The sequence below is a fragment of the Physella acuta genome, unplaced genomic scaffold (genome assembly GCF_028476545.2).
Source record: "Physella acuta isolate Inbredline_101_S28 unplaced genomic scaffold, ASM2847654v3 ptg000214l, whole genome shotgun sequence".
In the NCBI taxonomy this organism is placed as follows: Eukaryota; Metazoa; Mollusca; class Gastropoda; family Physidae; genus Physella; species Physella acuta.
The window spans coordinates 152,486-175,571 of NW_026731733.1; the positions used below are offsets into that span (position 1 = coordinate 152,486).

A 23,086-nucleotide genomic window follows, 5' to 3' on the forward strand; every position below is an offset into this window, starting at 1 on the left:
AATTCAAAGATAGTCGTTTACTAAGATATTCTAAACTCATTATTCCATTTGAGTTCAAAATTATTTCGATTTTTTTTACACTTAATTCAATTTTATACCTTGAATGTCGTGGATATGCGTGTATGTGTGTGGTGAGGAGGGTGGGGGTGAGGTGTCAAGACTAAGAGTAGCATCATAGAAAGGCGCTACCTGCTGTGTCGCCCTTGGTCTAACTTCACTGTACGAGCCAGAACAGCACTTATTGTCACTGTAATTATATTTCTATTATAAAAACATTATATGTGCATTTGTTTAATTGGATGTATTATTCAAGTGCGAATAGAAATTAACTTGATATGGAGCTTTTGAAGCAATTACATAACTAATGACAGCAAGTACTAATAGGTTAAATTACTATGAAGCTACCGAATTAGTTAATTAATTAGCCACAGCTTGTGTACAATTAATTACATAATTCCAGCGTTGCCAAGTACCCTACATCCTAGAACCAGAGAATGCAAGGATTTACATTTTAATATTTAATAGAAGTAATATATTTAAAATATGAATAAATAATGACAAGTTATAGATTTAAAAAAAAAAGCCAAGTACCCTCACTGTGAAGCAGGTGTATCTTAGTATAACGTGTGTTCTAATTTAGAGAGCACGCTGTCTACTATCTGGACATAAGGTGGTGTATCACAATATAAGGTGCGTCCTGATTTAGAGAGCACGCTGTCTACTATCTGGACATAAGGTGGTGTATCACAATATAAGGTGCGTCCTGATTTAGAGAGCACGCTGTCTACTATCTGGACATAAGGTGGTGTATCACAATATAAGGTGCGTCCTGATTTAGAGAGCACGCTGTTTACTATCAGGAGACGAGCAAATTTTCGCAGTATAGTGCCCTGGTTTAGAGAGCACGCAGTCTACCATCACCATATAGTGCCCAGGTTTAGAGAGCACGCTGTCTACTATCATAGTATATTGTCCAGGTTTAGAGAGCACGCAGTCTACCATCACAGTATAGTGTCCAGGTTTAGAGAGCACGCTGTCTACTATCACAGTATATTGTCCAGGTTTAGAGAGCACGCAGTCTACCATCACCATATAGTGTCCAGGTTTAGAGAGCACGCTGTCTACTATCACAGTATAGTGCCCAGGTTTAGAGAGCACGCAGTCTACCATCACAGTATAGTGCCCAGGTTTAGAGAGCACGCCGTTGACAATGAGGACCTGTCTACTCAATCATCTGTGGGCATGGCGTACCGTGTTTATTTTAATTTTTACACCGTTTTTGTTGCTACCACTGATTCTAATCGCTGGAACAAAGGTAGGTGGTTACGCTTACTTTTGGTTTTAGTATCGTACCAAGACCATAATTTGTGTAAAGGGGATTAAATTCATTAAAGTATTTTTTTTAATTCAATATTTAAAAAATACCCTAGATACACCGGGATGTAGGGGAGGATAGGGTGAAAAGTCACAAATTTCACTTTTTAGGATCTGGAGACAAGAATTGTGAACCTTTAACAATGCCAATGCACCAGATAATAGTTCCACATTTCAGATAACTGTATGCGGAATCATTTGGAATAGCTGTTCACGGTATACCCATGACAGAATAGTGACATTTTACCCCAGTGCAGGGTCAAAAAGTCACATGCTTGGGGTGAAAAGTCACACATTTTTAAATGTTATATGGTTAATTCTATTTGATCCCCAAAAACATTTTTTTCAATTGAAAATAATTTCCCTAAACAATTATGAATATTATTGAATGTTTAGATGATATAGGCCTATACTTATACATATGTAAATGAGGAACAGATTTGTAATTATTACAAAATTTACATAATATTGAAATAGTAAAAGATTATTTTTTTTTATTGTGGACACGCGAAGAGCCGCAGACAGAACACATGGCCATAAAGAGGACAGTAGCCAAAGATATTAATACAGGACTGTACTAAAATTGAAAAGAAATGTAAGGTTGTCTGATGTAGTCCAGCAAAACGTGTTCTTGCTCATCTGAGAAGTAGCGCTTCTTCTGCGTACTGTAGCCAAAAGTTGCCTTCTCAATGTTGCCGTCTGTTTTGTGCAGCTTTACATTGAGTTGAAGGGTCTTATACTTAACCCACAGTCGGATGCATCTTTACGGGGCGACTTTACTTCAAAATGGGCTGCAAATGCCATCTGAATGGCATGTTTCGTAAATGTTCCTCGTGTTGTATTGCGCCTTGGTATTGTCTTGGCATGATTCTGTGAAGAAAAAAAGCAAGTTGAACGCCTTAGACTAAATTTTAAGATACAATTTAAACAAACAAAATTCAGTGATTGCATATGTAATGATTGGACTATTAAGGTTATTATTACTGAGTAAAATTATATATTTACTACTATTACTACTTGACTTGCCTATTATTATCCTATTCACTGTATACATGCTAGGGGAATATAATTATATTAATCATTTGGATATTCAAGAAAGAAAAAAAAAGAAAAAAAAATATTTTGCATGTTTTGTACCAAGTAGTCTTCTTTTTTAATGGCCGGGGTGAAAAGTCACACGAAAGAAAAAGTGTGACTTTTCACCCCCAGCTGGGGGTTGTCATACAAAATGATCGAAACTTTCAAATCAATTTCTCAGAAGTAAAAACAATCCAGACTGACGTTATTATGGTTTGAGAAAACAAACATTGCATGAAAACACAACATTAATGAAAGACGCTAGCAAACTTAAAAAGATTCCGTTGATTAAATTTCCCACTTTGTCAATGAAAACAAGTACATGAGGCTCTGAACTCAGTTGCGGTTCAGAGAGTTAAAACAGAATGTTAACTCCAAGCAGGGTTAACGTCTAAAAACCGTAATTTTCTTGATGAAGGAATGAAAAAGGGTGCTCTTCAAGGCAGAAAATTGCTGTGACTTTTCGCCCCTGTGACTTTTCACCCACACCTACCCTATATCATAATAGCAAGTGTTAACATTCTTTATTTAGAGTTCAGGGTAGAATGAAGATTAGGTTTAAAGCAATAAAGCATTTGGTATTATTGATATAGGACGTGGTGATTTGGCCTAGCGGTAGAGAAATAGAATGCTAACCCGAAAGTCTCGAGTCCGATTTCGGGTTGAAAGAACTTTCACGTTAGGGCAACAAAGGCGGCTGGGCATTGTGCTGACCCCAGCATCCCCTTGTATTCGATGGAATTGAAACAGATGAACTATACATCATCGCCCCAAGTGTCTTGGGCACAAAAAGGAAAAGATGATGAAGATATAAAAAGTTTTGGTTAAACAATCGTTTGTTTTGGGAAAGTTCACAATGTTTTTACCAGCTTTTATTTAACTCACTGTCCATGTCGTCTGTCTGTTTAGATCGAAACGCCGAAGCGAAAATTCGGGCACTGCTAACTGACAGATTCGGTTCATGGTTGGTACGTGGGTGAAGACTTGAAGACAATGCAATATGACCTTAAATTGGACTTAATTAAATGCCTAATTATTTTTTTATGAACGAATTAAAATTTTGATAAAATTAGTACCCAATTATTCCGCACTATTACACACGCGTCTTCACGTTCATTATGTGCACAACGGTGTTTAGTCATGCAACTCTATTGTAAATTTTAAAAATTAAAGAACTGAAAAAACTTCATAAAAAACTTTTTAATCACAAGCTTTTAAGTAATAACGCACTAAAAAGTAGAAAATAAATCATACACTACTATTTAAATAACTAAAAGAAAAGCGTGAGTCTCTTGCGAAATATTACCAAAAATCCACTACTAACTAAAGTTTAAGTTTTGATTAAGTTTAAAATGAAGGTTTAAGGTTAGATTAGAATGAAGGTTTAACATCAAATAAGAAAGACGGTTTAATTATAATATTTGCTACATTACATGGTTATGCTAATGTAATTCACCCTTTCTACCCCAGGAATCCAAATGTGGCTACGTGCTGATCTTGATGGGAATCTACTGGATCACCGAGTCCCTGCCTGTTGGAGTTACCGCCCTTATCCCCGTGTTTCTCTTCCCCTTCTTTGAGATCCTCTCGTCCAATGAAATCTCAGCTCAGTACATGAATGTAAGCTGGTGGCATGTGGGGGGGGGGGGGGGTGTAAGTACATGAATGTAAGCAGCTGGCTATGTGGGGGAGGGGATGGAGTGGGGTGGGGTTTAAGTACATGAATGTAAGTTGCTGGCTATGTACAACAATTCAAACATTGTCTATAAATGGCGTCACACACTTCAGGGGGTTAAGGGGTGGGATGGGGTGTAAGTACATGAATGTAAGCTGCTGGCTATGCACAACAATTCAAATATTGTCTATACATGGCGTCACACACTTCAGTGGGCTAAGTGGGGGTGGGGAAGGGTGATGGGGTGTAAGTACATGAATGTAAGTTGCTGGCTATGTACAACAATTCAAACATTCTATAAATAGTGTCACACACTTCATGGGGTTAAGGGGTGATGAGGTGTAAGTACATGAAAGAAAGCTGGCGGCTTATCATAATAACAGTTAAACATCGTCTAGAAATTGTGTTACACAAAAAGAGGAAGTGGGTGGAGCTCAGTACAAGAACGTAAGATGGCGGCTTTTTACATGAAACATGGTGTACATATGGCGTCACACACCAGGGTTAGGGGGTCAGTGGGAATTATATGAACGTTATCTTAGATTAATAGAGACCAAGTAGTTAAATTTAAGCTGGTGTCTATTTGTAACAAAAGTAAAAAGTCCTCTATAAATGACGTCACACGCGGGTGGGGCAGTGGATTGTTTTACTCACGATTTGCCGGTGTCTGTTAGCGATGATTAAAGAATAAATATGGTGAAAGTGGGAGCTGGATGTTTTCCGAATGCCATCTGCCCGAATTCGACAAACGCCCGATAGGACAATTGCCCGAATGGGACACATGACCACATGGACATTCTAAAGGCATAGCCACATTTGTTTCCATGTAGGGGGTCGGCGTGGTCGAGTCGGTAAAGCTCATGGTTGCTAAACCGAAAAGTCTCGAGTTCGAACCCTCGGGCAGATGAGGCTCGTTAGCTGGGGACAGCCACTCTTCTAGGAGAGACAACTCCAAAATTAAACAACTGCTGCCTTGTAGTTTGTTCTTGGTTGGACAAAGGCTATGGAAGCAAATCCAAAAAGAAAAGCAGGCTGAAATCGGAGTCAATGGCCTCAATGGCGCATAACCACTTGACACTTAACGCTTAATTGTGTTGGAGGCGTGGTCGAGTCGGCAAAAAGCTCATGGTTGATAAATTCGAACAGTCTCGATCCCCTTCAACACTAATAATTAAGAACGAAGAAGAAGAAGTTTCCATGTGTTTCTTATTCCTTCGAATAAGTTAATGTTTCAAGATGGCCGCCGTTGTCATAGTTACCTATATTTTCCCACATTTTTTTAAAAATGGAAGCACATATGCGGAAGTACCTTATAAAGCTACAGAGAAATAATTGTTTCCTTAAAGAGTTTTTAAAAAAGTATTTCTTTATCAGTCTATCCCCTTAAATGGATGTCTAGCATTTTCTCCCTCCCTCCCTCCCTCCCACCCTCCCTCCCTCCCTTCATCCCCAGGACTTGAACATGCTGAACCTCGGGTGTCTGGTCATGGCCGTGGCTATAGAGGAGTGGGAGCTACACAAGAGGGTGGCGCTCAGGGTTCTGATGTGTGTGGGGACGGAGCCGAGGTGGTAAGTAGGGTTTGTGTGGGGAGTTGGGGTTTGTGTGGGGAAGTGTACGGAAGTGGTGGGTGTGGGGAAGTGGGGGAAGAGTAAGGAAGTGTGGTTTGTGGCAAAGTGGAGTTTGTGTGGGGAATTGGGGTTTATGAGGGAAGTGGGGGGAAATGTATGGAAGTAGGGTTTGTGTGGGGAAGTGGGGGGAGGGGGAGTGGGTTTGTGTGGGATTCGGGATTTGTACATTCATTGATAAAGGCCTACGTGTCCTGAACTAATTCTGTTGTTACAGTTGGATCATCTGTTCTGCAAAGTCATGTCTACGACTATATTAACGATTATTTATTGCCTTTAGACTGATGTTAGCATGATACTAGCTAATAGCTATACTAACAATTATTTCTTCTATCTAGACTGATGTTGGGGTGATGTTATCCCTTAGCCATAACGTTAGAATAATGTTAGCCTTACGGCTTTACTAACCGTTCCCCTACTATAGGCTGATGTTGGGGATGATGTTAGCCACATGGTTCCTATCGATGTGGATGTCTAACTTAGCCACCACAGCGATGATGATACCTATAGCTGAAGCCATACTCTATCAGCTGCGGAGTGCTAAGGATGCCTATAAAACCCCTGAAAGTACGAATTTTTAAAAATCTCTTTTCAACCCACATTAATTTTTTTTTCATTCCTTAATTTATAATATGATAATTTATAAATAATATTTCTATTAAAATAAAACAAAATCCACCTCTAAAATTGCTTTCTTTAATCACTTATCATCATAAATTACAATTACTTTCATCATTTTGTATATTAAATTATTACATGTTCTTTAATAACTTCTCATTAAAATTATATTTCTATAATCACGTCACATCATCAATCGGGTAGTTGATGCTGGGTCTAAAATTAAACACAATTTCTCTCTCATCAATAGTCTTTCGCGGCCATAAACAGAGAAGTAAGGTTCAAATTTGGCTAATAACTAAACTGTAAGCCGACGGTTCTTAAATTGTTTCGTAGGACCCGGTGCTTTTATTCCGATTTGCCGTGGACGTTTTGTTTAATTTTTCATCTGCAGATGAAAATGGTATTTTTGGTGCGGATACCGAGGAGACAGCTATAGACCTAGCGGATTTAAATTCAGAAATGTAAGATCTTTAATCCATAATCTTTAATACGAGTGTTGTTAATGTTAAGACTTTTAGTGTTATTATTTATATACTTGAATAGGTGACATCAAGGTATATACTTACTACAGGGCCATGCAGACATAGTTTAATCATCATGTAGGCATAGGTTTACCATAAGGGTAATCATGTATTACACTCACCGCATGTATATTGAATCGCAATAATCTGTTCTACAACACTCTAATCTTGGTAATTATCAACAAAATATAAGATGCTATTTAGGTTTCCAAAATTGGGTGTTTGTATTTTTTAAAGAGTGTAGTCACTCTTACAGTGTCAAAATATTTTCTGTTTATTGATAATATTTTTTTTTTTCAATTTAGTTGAGATACGAGGAAATGACCAGAAGTTGTTATACCTTTTTTATTTAACAGTTTTTAAAAAGAATTTGATGAGTATTATTAAAAATATTAAAATATAGTTTCAAATTTTTAAAGTTTTCAGTAGTATGCACTTCCTATTTTGTAAAAACAATCCTTATATGATATTCCAGTCATCACGAAAATGGAGAAAACGTAAATGACAAAGAAAATGACAGGAAACAGAAATCGTCAGAAAGACAAAACATTAGGACCTCCAGTGACACGGACGACGGGTTGACGGGGTTCGCTAAGGGGATCTCACTCGGTATCTGCTACTCCGCCACGGCCGGGGGCACAGCCACACTGACAGGCACGGGGACAACTCTCATCCTCAAGGCTCTCACAGATGCGTAGGTGCAGTTGATTTACACTGGTGCATGTTTGTTATGTAGTACATCGTAAACCACAGTGCACTGTAAACCGCAGTCGAAGGCCGACTTAGTCACTCACGTAAGCAGGCTAAACTGTGAGCATTATGCGTTTATGTTTGCATTTAAGCTATGTTTATGTTATGAGTATTGTGTTTGTTTTTTCGTTTTTTTTTTTTTGCGTTTGTGTTTGTGTTTGCATTGTATTGGTGTTTTCATTTGTGTTTTTATTTGCGTTTGTTTTTTCTTTTATGGTTGTGAGCTGCATTTGTGTTTTTGTTTGTGTTTGCATTGTGTTTGTGTTTTCTTTTTTGGTTGTGTTGTGTTTGTGTTTGCATTGTATTGGTGTTTTCATTTGTGTTTTTATTTGCGTTTGTTTTTTCTTTTATGGTTGTGAGCTGCATTTGTGTTTTTGTTTGTGTTTGCATTGTGTTTGTGTTTTCTTTTTTGGTTGTGTTGTGTTTGTGTTTCGTTTGTATTGTGTTTGTGTTTGTGTTTGTGTTGTGTTTAGTTTTGTTCTGTTCTGTTCCCAAGTTACATTTATAAAAGATTTACCGTGGCGGAGTACTGGTATGCAGCTAGTATATATGTATATATATATATATATATATATATATATATATATATATATATATATATATATATATATATATATATATATATATATATATATATATATAGTTTTAAGTATACTCGAGACACCTGTCATTTTGTGAGTCCATAGAGGGCAGCTCCAGCTCCATTATAACCTCAACAGCCTATATTATTGTCGTTCACATTCATACCATTGTTAGCTGTATAAATAAGCCATCTGGTGTAAGTCATTTTGTTCTAAAATCATAATGCCACAGAATCACTCAGTTACAATTAAGCATATTGATACACCAACACCACACACAACAAATTTCAATTATGGGAGTTATGTGTGTAATGCAATGATAATATTCTGTCTGATTCGGTTTGATTCGAAACAATTAAAACAACAAACAACACTGTCTAGCCGTTGAATCTCACAAGGATCATTAAGTAAAAAAACAATCAAACATAACATCATATCAGAACCACAAATACTTACCGAGAACAAAGTATATCATAGTAACACCACAACAGCTTGAAAAAATTACACAAACATCTTAACCGACACATTCTTAAAGCTTTATTAAACAATAAGAATATAACCAAAACATAAAAAAAAAAATTAAACAATAGCTCTACAACTACATTTACACAACACCATGAGCCAACATCTCTGTAAGTGTATGACCATAATACCATAACACCCTCCCAACACAGTCACTAACTCATGTTTTAGTAACTAACTCATGTTTCAGTAACTGTCTCATATTTCAGCCACTACCTCACACTAGCTCATTTTCAGCCACTACCTCACACTACCTCATTTTCAGCCACTACCTCACACTACCTCATGTTTCAGCCACTACGCCAAGCTGGGACTTAAGAACCCCATCAACTACGCCTCCTGGATGGGCCTGGGCTTGCCTGTCGCCTTTATTGTACTTATGTTGTGTTGGTGCTGGCTGCAGGTGTTTTTCTTATCGTGCAGGTAAGTTGGACTTAATTTACCTCCCCATTGGCATTAAATTAATTGTTAAAAATTAATGAAATGTTAATCCGATTACTAAACCATTTGTTTAACATAAAAGAATATGTAAAAAGATCAAATAAATTGCCCATGTTTAGGCGGCGTCCTACCAACGCAGCCCAGGCCGAAAGAATAAAACTCTACATACACAACGAATACAAGAAACTGGGACCGCTTGTGTAAGTGTGAGGTTTGTTGCATCAGATACAGATATTGAGTTGGGACCACTTGTGTGTGGGGCTGTTGCATTAGATACATATATTGGGTTGGGGCCACTGGAGTAAGTCTGTGGCTAATTGTATCAGATACAGATATTCGGTTGGGACCACTGGTGTGTGGGGCTGCTGCATGAGCCCACAGTTTTAGATGAGCTTACAGATTTAGATATTTTTTTGTAGGATTATGCGCTTGAAAAAACCCATCTCGACAAACGGTGTAGGACGAAGAAGATGGCAAAACGCGCATGAAAAAAACAGTAACGAAATAATTTCATAGCCTGAGCACGTCGTTCTTGGGAATCGTCAGATGACCAAAATTTTAATTAAAATTCTGACGGGGGATGGTGGAGTGTGTATGTGGGAGTGGGGTGGAGTGGTGTGGTGTTAGGAGAATGTAGAATAGCATCCCTTATTTTAATGCCCTGTGTACTTCCATTAAAATTATTGTTGTGAAAACCATTAGGAAAAGTAGCAGATATTAATACAACTGTATCTGTGTTGGAAAATAGGTCTGCTTCATTTGCCAGTTGAAAGCTTTAGCTGAAGTAACATATTTTAAACTACACTTTTTGGTGTTCTCAAGTTTATATGTGTGCTGTAATATACAGTAACACGATTGAAATGTGGCTGTTTGGTTGGCTCTAGGTTTGGCCAGGGTGTCATTGTGTTCCTCCTCCATGTGCTGTAACATAGAGTAACACTCTGCTCTTTGATTGGCTCTAGGTTTGGCCAGGGTGTCATTGTGTTCCTCTTTGGTGTGCTGGTGGTGCTGTGGATAACACGTGACATGGGGGGCGTGGCCGGATGGGGAAGGATGTTTCAACTACCGTAAGTTGAAGATGCTAGTCACTTTCTCTGGATCCAAAAGTTGACATGACATAGCAACAAACATAGATAATACGCGGCCAACCACACAGACTGGCTCTATAGTCTCTCAAATTAACTGGAAATAACTGAATTTAAAAGACACAAAAAACAACAAATTAATATAATCATGGAGGTTAACGTCATTCTTGAAAGAAAACGCATGTTACATTCCTATTAAGAACGAAGAAGAAGAAAATGATTTGTCTTTCTAATCAGCTTAGTTGTGAGTTGTGACAATATTGGATCGCTGTGTGCGTATTTCAGAGTCCAAGATGGCGCCGCAGCTATATTTATAGCGGTCCTACTTTTCGCCTTCCCATCCAGTCTACCATGTATCAAATCTAAGCAAGATCCTAAGCAGCCTATCAAAACTACAGACAATCAAACAGATCCGATCAATGTTGAAGTCGGCAATAGTAAGTTCTTATAAAACTTAAACCATCATTTTTATGTTTGAAACTTATAAAACTAGGAAGGTATTCATAAAGCGGATATCGTAGAATACATGTTCATTTTACCCCAGAGTATAAAAGTTTTTTGTGGTTGTTCCTATTCAGTCTAATTCACTTTCACAGAACAATTTACTTTATCGTTAAAGGTGAAGACAGGGAAGTGAACTCGACACTTTTATGTTGGTATTCATGTACTCTACCACTTGACTCCCACAATTCACTGTAATCACCAATGGCGTGAATGAAAGCTAATTACTTGATCTAACCTGTCCCAAAGTTTTGAAGGCCTGTAAATTAATTTGATAAGATTGGTTAATGTATTGTGAAAACATGTTTGTTTTCCTCAGTCGGAGCGCCAGAAATTCGACCACTGCTCAGCTGGCGAGCTGCCCAAGAAAAAATACCCTGGCAGTTATTCTTTTTGCTGGGTGGAGGGTTTGCCTTGTCTAAAGGTAGTGAGGTAAGCAAACATTGGTGGTTAATGTTTTTGAAGATACTGAAGATGAGACTGAAGATAATTAAAATAACTCTATTTGGGTGGGATAGGTTGGCTGAATGTTGTGAAATATTTGCTATAAAAATAAAATAAAACTCAATTCACATTTATACCCATTACATTTATTCTTAAAACTTTGAAGCAAAGCATCATACTTTTTTTTTAAATCGGTGCATGATTTTGTTTTCACATTTTAATTTCCAGATAGAAGTTTGTACTTAAAACAACAAATTGTTCAGTGACAATTTACAGTAACTGTCATTTACGTTTTTTTTACGTGAAGAAATCTGGTCTCTCTGCTTGGATTGGTCAAGAACTTGAAGTGTTTAGCAGCTGGAACCAATGGGGAATATTGTTCATGATCTGTTACATCACAGCTGCTGCCACGGAAGTGACGTCAAACATGGCCATCGCTAATCTATTTTTACCCATCGTGTCACAGTTGGTAGGTTGGGATGCGGACACTGGGTCAACCCCTCAACATCATTCCTCCCCCCCCCCCCCACGTCACACAAATCTGAATCACCCCAACACAACATACTTTCTCCCACTCGCACGATGTACTGTCATCACTCCTTTTTTTTTTAAAGTATGAAATTTTTATTTGAAATATTAGAAGAAAGAAAATATAATTAATACAAAGACTTACAATGCTGGATCACATATGCTCAGCCAACAGAAAAGTTTCCATTCTTTTAGTACTCCCAAATATAGTATCTAATACTCCACAATTAAAGAATTAAGTGCTTTGTAAAACAAATTTCTTATTAAAAACTATTTCAACAATAGGTATACAGTGTTCTTTTTGCTAAATACTCTGCAACCAGTCAAAGTGATGTGACCTACTTAGGTCTAGTGATGTTTTATTTTGACATTGTTATAATACCATATATGGTTGATGGTGCAACAACCGGGTTTTTTCCACTGTCTTACTAAGAGTGTCTAAGACTAAGAAATTTTCCATCAAGATCTGATTGATTGATTCAGATCAGATGACCACCCCAACCAATGGCCACATGAGTTGAGGATAACCTCCCCTGTTGCCTAAGTCTATAACTAGATCGCCCACAGGCAGCACGCGGCAGTCCGTTCTGACCAAGCAGTCCATCTTGACCAGGCCGTCCATCTTGTCCGGCAATCCATTCTGACCATTTGAACGTGAGAGAGTTTAAGTCCTGAGTGTGCTATGCATTCTTAAGTTGTTTAAGTATTCTAGTATTATATTACTTGAGGCCAAGTGATTCTTGATGCTATAGCAGTGTTGTGTGACCTGTGGCTATTTTTATACAGTGTTAGAATCTGTGATAGTATTTTTTCTTACGCTTTGTAAGTTGGGTTTTGTTATTTTCTAAACTAAATATTTTATCTTGTTTAACCTTGTGATCTGCCACAACTGTGTTCGCTTATTAAAGGTTGTATGCAGATTGGATGAGTTGTTAACTTCAATAGTATCACTAGTTTTCCCTAGACATCGAAATCGAGCCCTAGTGTGTTGTTGAGTTAGTGTTCATTCATTTAGGCTTTAAGCCATTTGCATATAACCCCAAGAAAGAATCCGGGGGCGTTCACCATCTATCTGGCTGGTAGATAGGTAAACGTTACAAAGTGGGGGCTCGTCCGTGATTTAATCTGTCGTTCCAGTTGTTGGTTGTATCAGTTAAACACTAAGTTTAGTTTGATTTAGTTGTTTTTCTATCCAGTGGAGCCGTGTTATTAAAACGCGCGCAAGGCTAGGAGTTATCTAGGTCAAAAGCCAGACGTGTCACGTCCTAGATTGAAGAGGTCAAGTCCATAACGCAGCGTTGGGCCGTGTTAATTTAGAGAATCTAGGCTTGTTGTGATTTTGAAGTTAGTGTTATGGAGTCTTTCTTATCTAATCCCACTGTTGAGGAGGTAGAAAAGTTGAGTAGGAAAGTTTTGATTAGTGTTGTTAAGGAATTGAAATTGGATTATTCTGTTACGCAGAAATCAGAGGTGTTGAGAGATAAAATTGTTGTTCATTTTATTAATGAAGGTGTATTTGATGAAAGTTTGTTGGCTGGTGTGATACTCCGTGAGGAGAAACCTCTAGAAGAGAGGGAGCTTTTATTAAAAGAAAAGGAGTTAGAGGCTAAAATTGCTTTAGATAAGAGGAGGTTGGAATTAGAATTTGGTAAAGTTAATGGAGATGTCACTTCTCTGATAGATCCAAAAAAGTTGTCGGTGGGGCAAGTGATTGCCAAATTTGGGAAATTAGTTCCTAAATTTGATGAAACAGATTTGGTCGTTTTCTTTAACTCATTTGAGAGTTTAGCGAAGACATGTGAATGGACCGAAACTTCCATTACTGCTTTATTGAGCATGGTCCTTACAGGGAAAGCTGCAAAAACATACCAGGCACTCTCTCACGACGTTCAAAATAACTATAGTTTGGTCAAGACTGCCATTTTGAAGGCCTATGAACTGACGCCCGAGGCCTATCGGATAAAATTCCGAGCACTCCGCAAGTTACCCACTCAATCATATGTGGAATTTCTCTTTGAAAAAGAGAAAATTTTCTCAAGGTGGCTACACTCTGAGGAAGTTTCTGAGTTTGAGAGGCTCAGATCACTTATCCTGAGGGAAGAATTCCTAAAGTCCCTGCCTGAAGATATACGACTACACATACTGGATAACAAGATAATTGACATCCAGAAGGCTGCTGAGTCGGCTGACACATATATGTTGGTGCATAAGAAACCACCAGTGTCAGGAAACCGCCTCAACCCCGTGCTTCCCCTTTTTGGCAGCAATCCTCCTGTTGGTCAACACTTGAAGGCATCACAGTCCAGAGAGAAACCAAGATCAACTCTCAATCGTCGAGCAGTATGTCAGTTCTGCAAAAGACCTGGTCATCTTGTCAAGGACTGCTACAAACGTCTTCAATTTAACAGAGAGGTGGTGCGTACTTCTGCGCACTATGCTCTATCCCCTCAAGCAACCGGTTCAAATATGAACTCTAGAATTCTAAGGGACGCTAACCCTAAGTGTCCGCAAGAAGGCAGTCAAGTCTCCACACATTATGTGCAGTCACATTTTGATTGTTCACGCCACCATCCAGTTTCTTCCGAGTCTACCGATCTCGAGGGATCGAGAAAGGTTGACTTTTCATCTTTCATTACCGAAGCTATCATTAGCAAACCAGGTGATCCGTTGTCTCAGCGGAATATCACCGTCCTAAGAGACACAGGAGCGTCACAGTCACTTCTTTTGAAAAGTTCAATGAACATTACACCGGAGACGAACACCGGAAATGTTTCCATTATCCAGGGAGTGGGGACAAAATCTACTGTAGTCCCTCTACACAAGTTTGCCCTGAAACATCATCTCGTCGAAGGCGAAGTCATTTTAGGTGTGATAGATAGTATTCCTGTCCCAGGAGTACACCTACTTCTAGGGAATGACCTTGCGGGAAGCAAAGTATACCCCTGTACGGTTCTAAACCCTTTGTCAACAGTTCCAGATAATGATAATGAACTGTATCCTGCATGTGTGGTGACAAGAAGCCAGACCAAACAATTGGCTGACACAACGTCTGAACCACACCTACCATCATCGTCAAGAAATTCGACTCCCAAACTGGAGTCTACGCTTCCAGAAAACACAAGCCTGGGCTTACCCCTGAGGATATCTCAGGAAGACATCATTAAAGCTCAACAAGTCAACGCGGAACTCAAAGCAATGGTCGAAAAATCTCTCTCATCTGACGATGGGGAATATTTCTCCGAGAACGGCCTCTTCTTTCGTCGCTCTGTACCAGTGGATGCCTCACCAGCCGAACCATGGTTGGGTAAAAACCAGCTGTGGGTCCCTCCACCTTATCGGCATGAAATACTGAAACTGGCACATGACCATCCAATGTCAGCGCACCCAGGAGTCACTAAAACGACGGCGAAGATCAAAGAACTGTTCTTTTGGCCCAAAATGAGAAATGATGTGTCGCGTTACTGCAAAAGTTGCACGAACTGTCTGTTGGCCGGAAAGCCAAACCAGAAAATTCCTAAGGCCCCATTGAGTCCGATTCCTGTATTAGAAGAACCCTTTTCTAAAATCATCATGGACTGTGTAGGTCCCTTGCCTAAAACCAAGGCGGGCAACGAGTACCTACTTACCTTTATGTGTTCAAGTACCCGTTTTCCCGAGGCGTTCCCCTTACGGAACATTAAGGCAAAGACTGTAGTCAAAGCCATGACCCGGTTCTTCACTACCTTTGGATTACTTAGAATCGTTCAAACAGACCAAGGCAGCAACTTCACCAGTCACCATTTTCAGGAAGCGCTAACCAAGCTAGGCGTTACCCACATCACCAGCTCAGCCTACCAACCTCAGTCTCAAGGCGTACTTGAGAGGTTCCACCAGACCCTAAAATCCATGCTAAGAACATTCGCTAAAAGTAACACCCAATGGGATGAGAATGTTCCATGGATTATTTTCGCCGCTAGGGACTGTGTCCAGGAAGCTTTAGGTTACTCTCCTTTTCAACTTGTGTTTGGACATTCTGTCCGTGGTCCCCTGAAGCTGATCCACGAGCGTTGGACAGGTACCAGTGATCATCCAGTGGAAAACTTTGACGATTTTCACGTTCGACTGAAAGCCGTGTGCGAAATGGCTCACAAGAACTTAAGAAAGGCCCAAGTGAGAATGAAAGGACTGTATGATAAGAGTTCTCGTAAACGAACATTCAATCCAGGCGAGAAAGTTCTTGTGCTAGTGCCTAATCTGAACAATGCGTTATCCTTAAGATATTGTGGACCCTTTACTGTGCATTCAAAATTAAGTGATTTGAACTATGTTGTCAATACGCCTGACAGAAGAAAGAAACAGACAGTGTATCATGTTAACTCACTGAAAAAGTATTATGATAATTGTAACAATTTTCATTCCACAGCTAAAATTACTTTACCTGTATGTTCAAATGTTTCTGATGATGTGATACATGATAAATTGAAACCCCCAAAATTGGTAAATTCTTCCTTTTTAGATCATCTAAATGACCACCTTATGCATTTGTCCACAGAGGAAAGCCATAAATTGTCTCAGTTATTTGAGACATTTCCCTCTATTTTTGGGGATGTCCCCAAAGAAGCGAAGGTTCCACCTCATGATGTAGACGTAGGTGATGCAAAACCCATCAAACAACACCCCTATAGAGTTAACCCGGAAAAAGCTGTTTTGATAAAAGAGGAAATTGATTATATGCTCAGGAATGATATCATTGAACCCAGTTTCAGCAACTGGAGTTCCCCATGTCTTCTAGTCCCGAAAGACGGTGGATCTTTCAGGTTTGTGACCGACTTTAGGAAGGTAGATGCGCTCACCAAAGCTGATTCCTATCCATTACCTCGAATAAAAGACGTTATTGATAAAGTTGGTCAAGCTAAGATAATTTCCAAAATTGATTTACTTTCAGGATACTGGCAAATCCCCTTATCTGACCGTGCAAAAGAAATATCTGCTTTTGTAACCCCTAATGGTTTTTATAGATACAAACGTATGCCCTTTGGTATGCGAAATGCTGGTCAAACTTTCCAGCGGGTCATTAACTCTGTCATTGCTGACATAGACCAATGTGAGGCCTACATAGATGATATAGTTGTATTTTCCAATACTTTTGAAGAACATATTATTCAGTTGACTAACCTTTTTAGAAAATTGTCTGAAGTTAATTTTACTGTAAACCTGCATAAAAGTGATTTCTGTAAAGGTTCAATTACCTATTTGGGTTATCAAGTGGGAACGAACCAAGTTAGGCCCATTGAAGCTAAAGTAGATGCTATTGTAAAGTTGCCTCCTCCCAAAAATTGTAAAGAAATCAAAAAGTTCCTTGGGATGGCTGGTTACTATAGGCGGTTCTGTCAAAACTTTTCAGCTGTTGCTGAACCTCTTACTGCATTATTGAAAAAGGGTGTTGAGTTTGAATGGTCAAATAAATGTCATGAAGCTTTTTTAAGTCATTTTTATCTAATGCTCCTGTTATGGCTGCCCAAGATTTCAGCAAGCCCTTTAAACTTGCCATTGATGCTAGCAACTTAGCCATTGGCTCAGTCTTATTTCAAGAAGACAACATGGGGATTGACCATCCAATTGCTTTTTTTTCCAGGAAGTTAAATGAGAACCAAAAGAATTACTCTACTATTGAAAAAGAAGCTTTAGCTTTGGTTTTGTCCTTACAACATTTTGAAGTCTATGTCACTTCTTCAACCAATCCAGTCAGAGTGTTTTCTGACCATGATCCCCTGAAATTTACCTCTAAGTTAGGACAGAAGAATCAAAGAATATTGAGATGGTGTTTATATTTCCAAAATTTTAATCTGGAAATTTCCCACATTAAGGGTATTGATAATGTTGTGGCTGATTGTTTGTCAAGGATGTAAAATCTTATTACACACATTGATCATGTGACATGTTTTGTGGTTCATTAGGACCATACACAAGAGTTTTGTTTGGGTGACACTCACATGAATGTGAGTGGTATGAGTTTTGAATTTTTCAAAATATCAATCCTGTTGAATATTTTGTTTATTTTTAGGTGAACCTTAATTAAAGGTGGTTTTTGATTATATGTAATCTTCTATGATAATATGTCTCATATGACTCAGTTGATATTGTAGCTAGTCATTGAAATAAAGGTTTTACCCTGTCGGGTTTACCGCTTTTAATATCCACATGGAAATATTGTAATACCCTTTTTTGAGGGATTTGGATGTATAATTATTGTTTTGAAGGGTTACTCCCCTTTCACAAATTGTAAAAGTTTGAGTTACTTCCCTTTTGTTTCCAGTGATGTTTTCATCTGGTATTAAGATTTTGATTGACTACATTTGTAGAACATTTTTTTTTATTTCATTGCCAGATTGGTTCCTTATGTATGTTTTTGTGGAACCTATCTGTCACTTCCAAAAAGGGAGGGGATGTGACCTACTTAGGTCTAGTGATGTTTTATTTTGACATTGTTATAATACCATATATGGTTGATGGTGCAACAACCGGGTTTTTTCCACTGTCTTACTAAGAGTGTCTAAGACTAAGAAATTTTCCATCAAGATCTGATTGATTGATTCAGATCAGATGACCACCCCAACCAATGGCCACATGAGTTGAGGATAACCTCCCCTGTTGCCTAAGTCTATAACTAGATCGCCCACAGGCAGCACGCGGCAGTCCGTTCTGACCAAGCAGTCCATCTTGACCAGGCCGTCCATCTTGTCCGGCAATCCATTCTGACCATTTGAACGTGAGAGAGTTTAAGTCCTGAGTGTGCTATGCATTCTTAAGTTGTTTAAGTATTCTAGTATTATATTACTTGAGGCCAAGTGATTCTTGATGCTATAGCAGTGTTGTGTGACCTGTGGCTATTTTTATACAGTGTTAGAATCTGTGATAGTATTTTTTCTTACGCTTTGTAAGTTGGGTTTTGTTATTTTCTAAACTAAATATTTTATCTTGTTTAACCTTGTGATCTGCCACAACTGTGTTCGCTTATTAAAGGTTGTATGCAGATTGGATGAGTTGTTAACTTCAATAGTATCACTAGTTTTCCCTAGACATCGAAATCGAGCCCTAGTGTGTTGTTGAGTTAGTGTTCATTCATTTAGGCTTTAAGTCATTTGCATATAACCCCAAGAAAGAATCCGGGGGCGTTCACCATCTATCTGGCTGGTAGATAGGTAAACGTTACAGTGACAATGTTTCAATTTTTTTTAAAGTTTCATATGCAATATATATATATATATATATATATATATATATATATATATATATATATATATATATATATATATATATGCCCCAGACACGTAATTTACAGCATCAGTTGTGTGTATTCGCTTTATTATTACAGTTTTCATCACCGCCTTGTGAGGACTGATACAGATTTACAATAGTAATATTTCTTTCTTACTTGTAGCCTATTTTCATTCATTTAAGACGGTTTAAATCAGGAGTGGCAATTTTTCTGGTGGTACTCTGTGAGGTATCATCTATCTCTACCAACTCTATAACATGTACACAAAACTATATCCATTAGGTTTTATCCGTTGGAGTGTTGGAGGGCATTTCCTCCACTACAACACAATTACGAATTACATTTCAACATGTTATGTGCCATATAGTCTGTAGACTCATATTTCATCCTGCCTTTCTTTCTGGATGAGATTCAATAACCTCAGTCCAACGAAGAACAAACCACAAGGGAGCAGTTATTGTTTAATTTTGGAGTTGTTTCCCTTATATGGGACTCTGTCCCCAACTGTCGAGTCTCACCTGAACGTGGGTTTAAAATGGACCCCATCCCGATTTCTATGTCATCAAGATTGTAAAAATAAATCTACATAGCAGTAAAAAGCTGCTTAATGAATTGAGAAATGCATGTTGCCTTGGTAAATTCGGCTTATTTTCGTTTTAGTCTAACTTTTTGAGTTAGCGTAACTCGGCGAGAGAGCGATCACATTATCCTACCTGTGACGTTGCTGCTTCAAATCTTTACAACAATTTTAATCAGGCTATCACCACTCCCCCATCATTTCGATGCTTCTACTTCAAATCTTCACAAAACCTATCACCACTCCTCTCCTTGTAACACCACTATTTTAAACATTCACAAAACCTTTCACCAGTATATCACACCTCCCACTTGTAACGCCACTACTTTAAAGTCTACAGGAAAATTATCATAGTCTGTCTCCCCTCCACTCCTTTGTGACGCCACTGCTTAAAACATTCACAAAACCTATCCCCAGGCAATCAACACTGGCGTCCACCCTCTGTACTACATGCTGCCCACCACACTGGCCTGCACATTCGCCTTCATGCTGCCCGTAGCTACAGCACCCAACGCCCTTGTCTTCTCGTACGGCAGGCTTAGTATGAGGGATATGGTGAGTACCTAGTTCATTTGGGATATGGTGAGTGCATTGTTAATTTGGGATATGGTGAGTACATAGTTCATTTAGTGTATGGTGAGTACATAGTTTATTTGGGATATGGTGAGTGCATAGTTTATGAGGGATATGGTGAGTGTATAGTTCATTTACTATATGGTGAGTACATAGTTCATTTGGGGTATGGTGAGTACATAGCTCACTTGGGATATGGTGAGTACATAGCTCACTTGGGATATTGTGAGGACAAAGCATATTTGGGATATGGTGAGTACATAGTTCGTTTAGGATATGGTACGTACATAGTTCATTTGGGATATGGTGAGAAAATAGTCCATTTGGGATATGGTGACTACATAGTTCATTTGGGATATGGTGAGTGCATAGTTTGATGGATATGTTGAGTACATGGCTTCATGTTTTTTATCGTTTACTACATTTGTCTTCTTGTTTCCAAAACTAACTATGCTTTACATAATAAACATACACACGTATGAACAAATGGAAATATAATGCACGTTTCAATCAATAAGAGATGAACCGCAATGTCTTGGGCATTTAATGATGAATAGTATTTATAACATAGATTTTCCTTTCATTTTGTGCTTGAGGCGACATAGGCCTTGGTGTACTCGCAATGTCAAGGCACACCGCTTTTTTTCATTGGTCTTATATTCCCTGCACAATCGTACATATGTGTCTTACATTACCGGCATACCCTTAGCTGTGAATCTTACTTTACTTGCGCAAACGTACATTGTGTCTTATATAACCTGTGTTACACCCTAGGCCGTCCTCATTCCCAAATGTTACACACCCGGGTAGTGCCCCTACCCAAATGTCTTATACCAACTATTTTACACCCCAGGCTTTTCCCCCACTCCCAATGTCTTATACCATCTACATGACAACCCCAGTCAGTGTCCCACTATTGATGTCTTATACCACCTATATTACACCCCAGGCTGTCCCCCCACCCCCAATGTCTTATACCACCTATATTACACCCTAGGCACAGACTGGTCTAATGTTGAACCTACTGGCCGTGCCGTGCTCCATCGCAGTGACCTCCACAATTGGTGACCTTTTGTTTGACTTCGCTAATGTACCTGTAGAGTTTCTAAACTCCACTGCAAGAGAAGAATAACAGACAGGTGTAGAAGCCAGGTGTGGCACACAGGTCTCGCAGATGCTACCCCACACAGTTATGACTGCTAATCTACACTGAACTCTTGGAATGTTGATATATTGTAAATAAAGACATGAATATCTTGTGTTTCTCGTTTTTTTTTTCTCACCTAAATTGAGAAATAATTTTTTGCGAATAAAGTAACAAAATCGCTAAAAAAAAAACAACTAAGATTTGTCTTGATGCTCAATTTTCAATACGTTTACAAGTGTTGGTCAATCACTTGTTACATCGGAGACTCTAGATCCAGCGGGATGACACTGACATTTCTGAACTCTTGGCTTTTTTGTCTTACACACACAAGCAATAGCAAGACAAGACTAACAGTGCTGCTAATTTTTCTACATGTCTGGGTCTGTTCATCTAGAGAGGGACAAGTCATCGATATCATTTTACAGCATTCCTATAACATTGGTCTAAGTAGTCCTAGAAAAAGTGGAAAGATTCATTTACATTGGAGGCATTGCTGAAAAGCCAGGAGAGACAGAAGAAGATATTAACTTTTCGTAGTTGGATTAGATATTTTATTGATTATTGTAGGTGCATGAGGTTTATGTTAGGTCCAGGTGTATAGCATATATGCAAGATGTAGTTGCATGAGGGGGTCGTCGTGGTCGAGTCGGTAAAGCTCATGGTTGCTAAACAAAAAAGTCTCGAGTTTGAACCCTGGGTACAGCCACTCTTCTAGGAGAGACAACTCCAAAAAAGAAAAGCAGGCTGAAATCGGAGTCAATTGCCTCAATGGCGCATAACCAGTTGACACGTATCCTTAATTATGATGGAGGTGTGGTCGAGTCGGCAAAAGCTCATGGTAGATAAATTCGAAAAAAAGTTTCGAGTTCAAACCCTCTGACAGATAAGGCTCGATCCCTTCCAACACTAAAAATTAAGAACGAAGAAGAAGAAGAAGTTGCAAGAGGTATGTTCAGGGTTAAATGCAAAGTTAATCTTAGGGTTCTATAATCTGTAGGCGTATCTTTCGTTCACATTTTTACTGTGCTATGAATTAAATATTTTTGATGTTTATCGAGAACGGATCGTCAGGTCTCGTGGGTTAAGGTTGTCGTCTTTATTTTAAAATTATCAAAAATGGTACACAGCGTATTTATTGACTAACTTGCTTGCAATATCAATATTAAAAGGTTGTGTCAACTATTCCAGCAATGACAAAATTTGTGAAAATTATCTCAGAAGTGATGTATTTGACATTAGCTGACAACTATGTTAGTAATATCGAACTCTACTGCCCTTTACATCTATAATAATAGTTTCCCTGTCTGTGTATCTGTGTCTCTATCTATATATGTATCTGTTGGGTACGCTTTTACTATAGAGGAAACGCAAGCAGAGCATTACCGACTAACTCATTTGTCTAATCTTAAAAGTGGTTTGTGTGAAGAATTTCTTTCATGCATCTCTTCGAGTAGGGTATTTTGTGACTACCATGCTTGCAATGAAAACAGCTGATTGTTTAACGGCAGTGTTCACCACCGTGGCGGCGGACGTAGGTATCACGTGATTTAGATCACGTGTTTGCAAGGAATACGAATTCTACAGCTAATATTACGATTTAACTCTGTGTCTCGTGGCTAATTTCAATTAGCCTTTTTTAAAAGTGTAGTCCTTGGTCACATTTAATGTTAATTGTACATTACAATTTTCAAATTTGGTGTGTTTAACTAAATGCTTGTATGAAAATGTATTCATTTTAAATCTGATGTGTTTTATTTAAATTAGAAATGCGTTTACGTTTGTAAT

General features: G+C 38.5%; 1 protein-coding gene across 1 annotated transcript; it reads left to right on the top strand.

Moving 5' to 3' along the window:
* Positions 1 to 1,155: 1,155 nt before the first annotated feature.
* Positions 1,156 to 21,332, top strand: LOC131937598 (solute carrier family 13 member 2-like). Its single transcript, XM_059295151.1, has 13 exons — positions 1,156 to 1,315; positions 3,922 to 4,071; positions 5,580 to 5,695; positions 6,177 to 6,319; positions 6,765 to 6,834; positions 7,370 to 7,588; positions 9,042 to 9,170; positions 10,151 to 10,255; positions 10,559 to 10,710; positions 11,094 to 11,206; positions 11,526 to 11,687; positions 19,999 to 20,136; positions 21,152 to 21,332. Exons 1-13 carry the CDS (start codon positions 1,211 to 1,213, stop codon positions 21,284 to 21,286), a joined length of 1,737 nt encoding a protein of 578 aa, XP_059151134.1. The 5' UTR covers positions 1,156 to 1,210; the 3' UTR covers positions 21,287 to 21,332.
* Positions 21,333 to 23,086: the final 1,754 nt, after the last annotated feature.